General features: G+C 38.4%; 1 protein-coding gene across 1 annotated transcript; it reads left to right on the top strand.

The window, feature by feature from the left end:
• Positions 1 to 567: 567 nt before the first annotated feature.
• On the top strand, positions 568 to 3,054 carry LOC146822375 (uncharacterized). The gene has a single exon (XM_085613462.1). The coding sequence runs from the start codon at positions 980 to 982 to the stop codon at positions 2,369 to 2,371; it is 1,392 nt and encodes a 463-aa protein (XP_085469588.1). The 5' UTR covers positions 568 to 979; the 3' UTR covers positions 2,372 to 3,054.
• Positions 3,055 to 3,923: the final 869 nt, after the last annotated feature.

Genomic DNA, 3,923 nt, shown 5'->3' with positions numbered 1-3,923 from the left:
GGAAAGGAGTAGCCTTTTCATGTTTCATATCTTTGCAATGGTAATGATAAATCCTCTTTACTGGTAAAGTTGGATTTAACATTACTATTTTTGAAAAGCTGGTTTTAGAAAGTGGACTTTTCCCTGCTTGTACTGCTCTTTAATAGTCTGGAGTGAGTGCTGGGATTGGAAGAGATACTGGTGCCCTTCAAAACCACTCTTTGAAGTTTCCCTCACATCAAAGGCACATTTGGACCTAAATGCTGAGTATCTGGCCCTATCAAATCCGACACTTATAGATCTTCACAGAACCGCTGTCAAAAAACTATGGTGCTGCTGCACAAAAGACTCAACTGTAGTCTTGGTTACTCCTTGAGTCCACACTCCGCGATTAGGAGGGCATCAAGAAGGATCGTATGCCCTTGCTCTGCCTATTGCATCTTTACATTGAAAGTGTAATCTAGAATTTCTTCAGCGCACTTGTCTATGTGGTCAATTAAATGTCTCATTAAATGCCAATAGACTTTTGTGAAGGACCCACCATTTAAGCTTATCCCGTGTTTTTTTTTAAATGTTTTCCAACAGGTGCAATAAAAGCAGTAATGAACAAAAAAGATGAATGCATTAATCACTTGTGTAGAAAGTGATGTAAAAACAATACACCTCGTAATTTCTTCCCTTGAAGGCTAATGCCTCGCCAAAGTATTTTTCTACAGCAGAAAACCCAAACTGCCCAATGTGGTCTGAACTTGGCTCTTAGTGATCACCTGATATACGTTGATGAAATAACACACTGACTTACAGAAGCAAGTCTGATAAGGTTCTCATTACAAAGGAAGAGCTAACCTGGATCAGAAAGAACACACAGAAGAGAAACCGTATGAATATCTAGAAAGTGACAACACATTTATTAGGGAGAGAAAGAGCAAGTGCAACATCAGAAAATCATACCGGAGAAGAACCATATTGATTGACTGATTGTGGAAACGTTTTCTTTGCAATGAAAGACCTAATGCAGCATCAGAGTGTCTACGTAGAGGAGAAACCATATAAATGTACAGAATGTGATAAGGCATTTATAACACTTGGAGAGCTAAAGCAACACCAGAAAACCCACACTGGAGAGAGATCATATCAATGTACAGAATGTGACAAAGCATTTATAACAAATGGACACCTGAAGCGACATCAATATATCCACACTGGGGAGAAACCATATAATTGTACAGAATGTGAAAAGGCATTTAAAAGAAATGGAGCGCTAAAGCGACATCATAAAATCCACACTGGGGAGAAACCATACCAATGTACAGAATGTGACAAGGCATTCATTAGAAAATCCCATCTAATGGAACATCAGAAAGTCCACACTGGGGAGAAACCATATCAATGTACCGAATGTGACAAAGCATTTATAACAAATGGACAGCTGAAGCGACATCAAAATATCCACTCTGGGGAGAAACCATATCATTGTACAGAATGTGAAAAAACATGTATTGCAAATGTAGATCTAAAGCTGCATCATAAAATTCACACTGGGGAGAAACCATATAAATGTACAGAATGTGATAAAGCATTTAAATCAAATGGAGACCTGAAGCTACATCACAAAATCCACACTGGGGAGAAACCATATAAATGTACAGAATGTGATAAGGCATTTATAACACTTGGAGAGCTAAAGCAACACCAGAAAACCCACACTGGAGAGAGATCATATCAATGTACAGAATGTGACCAATCATTTAAAACAAATGGAGAGCTAAAGCTACATCATAAAATCCACACTGGGGAGAAACCATATAAATGTACAGAATGTGACAAAGCATTTATAAGAAATGGAGTGCTAAAGCGACATCATAAAATCCACACTGGGGAGAAACCATATCAATGTACAGAATGTGACAAGGCATTCATTAGAAAGTCACAGCTAATGGAACATCAGAAAGTCCACACTGGGGAGAAACCATATCAATGTACCGAATGTGACAAAGCATTTATAACAAATGTACAGCTGAAGCGACATCAAAATATCCACTCTGGAGAGAAACCATATCAATGTACAGAATGTGAAAAAGCATTTATAACAAATGGAGAGCTGAAGCAACATCAAAAGGTCCACACTGGGGAGAAACCATATCAATGTACAGAATGTGACAAAGCATTTATAACAAATGGAGAGCTAACGCGACATCAGAAAATCCACACTGTGGAGAAACCATATAAATGTACAGAATGTGATAAAGCATTTATAAGAAATGGAGAGCTAACGCGACATCAGAAAATCCACACTGGGGAGAAACCATATCAATGCACAGCATGTGAAAAAGCATTCAGAACCAAGGGAGAGCTTACGCGACATCAGAAAATCTACACTGGGGAGAAATAATATCAATGTACAGAATGTGGCAAAGCATTTATCAAATATAGTCAGCTAAAGGAACATCAGAGTTCACACTGGGGGGAAACCGTACGAATGCACTGAATGTGACAAAGCATTTATAACCAATGGAGAGCTGAAGCAACATTTAGAAAATCCCTACTGGAGAGAGACCATTCAACTGCACTGAATGTGAGAAGTCATTTATTAGAAAGTCGCATTTTATGCAACATCAGATAATCCACGTAGGAGAGAAACCTTATGAAAGTACATAATGCAACAAGACATTTATTACTAGGCAAAGATAAATACTACATCAGAAATTCCACACTGGTGAGAAACTATATGGCTGTACTGAATGTGTCTTAGCAATTATTACAAAGCAAAGTTTAAAAATACATCAGAATGTTTCACACATGAACGAAACCATATAATTGTACAAAATGTGACAACACCTTTATTCCAAATGGAGGGTGACCATTCAACTGCACCGCATATGACAAGGTATTTATTATAAAGGGAGAGGTAAAGCAATATCAGTGTGTACACTGGGGAGAAACCACATGAATGTATAGAATGTGACAGGGATTTATTACAAAGCAAAATGTAATACAAGATCAGGAAGTTCACGCAGGGGAGAAAATATATGTATGTACTGAATACCACAAAGCATTCATAATAAATGGAAAACTGAAGCGACATCCGAAAATCTATATGGCAAGAAATCCAATGTATGTACAGAGTTTAATGAAGTCTTACACAGGAAGAATAAGCTAATGCCGTATAAACAAATCTACACTAGGGAGAAACCCTATTAATGAATAGAATGTGACAAGGGATCGATAACAAAATATATATCAGAATGTTCCCACAGGAGAGAAACTCTATAAATGTATTGAATGTGGCCATGCATTCGTAAATGGAGAGCTAACTCGACATCAAAAGTCAACCCTGAAGACCGCACTGAATTTAGCAAGGCTTTTATTGGCAAGGGAGAGTTAAAACCGCATCAGAAAGTCCCCACTGGGAAAAATCTATATGAATGTACAGAATCAATCAATGGGTATTAAGCGTGGCAAATCATCAGTGAGGTTCTCAAGGCGCTGGGTGAGGAGTTGTTGTCCAGAGGGGCATATCAGTTGAACAGGGGCACCTGTTATAGGATCTCTAAGATATTCCTGAGTAGGCCAACCTATTGTAGTTTTACATTCTGCCCATAGATCTGCTGGCACAATTATGTCAAATAGACTGTTCAAATCAATCCACAGTACTTTTGATAATTTGACAAACCTATCTACCTGCATTATTCCACCGGCTTCTCGCGAAGAGGGGGAAGACATTTGTAAATGATAAAAGGTCCTTTCTGGTCCAGGGAACATGCACGTAGCCTCCTCCTGGGATCTCTCTCATGGGGACACTCAGTTACCACTTTTTCCTTTTCTCTTACTGGGAAAGCTGCAAACGTTTTGTCTGTTGCATCGTCTCGTTTCCAAAACCACCTGCTCTTCCATTTATATACATAGCCCCATTTTCTTAGTAAAACAATTAGCTCTTTAATTTG

The sequence above is a fragment of the Triturus cristatus genome, chromosome 6 (assembly GCF_964204655.1).
Source record: "Triturus cristatus chromosome 6, aTriCri1.1, whole genome shotgun sequence".
Lineage (NCBI taxonomy): Eukaryota > Metazoa > Chordata > Amphibia > Caudata > Salamandridae > Triturus > Triturus cristatus.
This window is presented reverse-complemented; position numbering and strand designations above follow the sequence as displayed.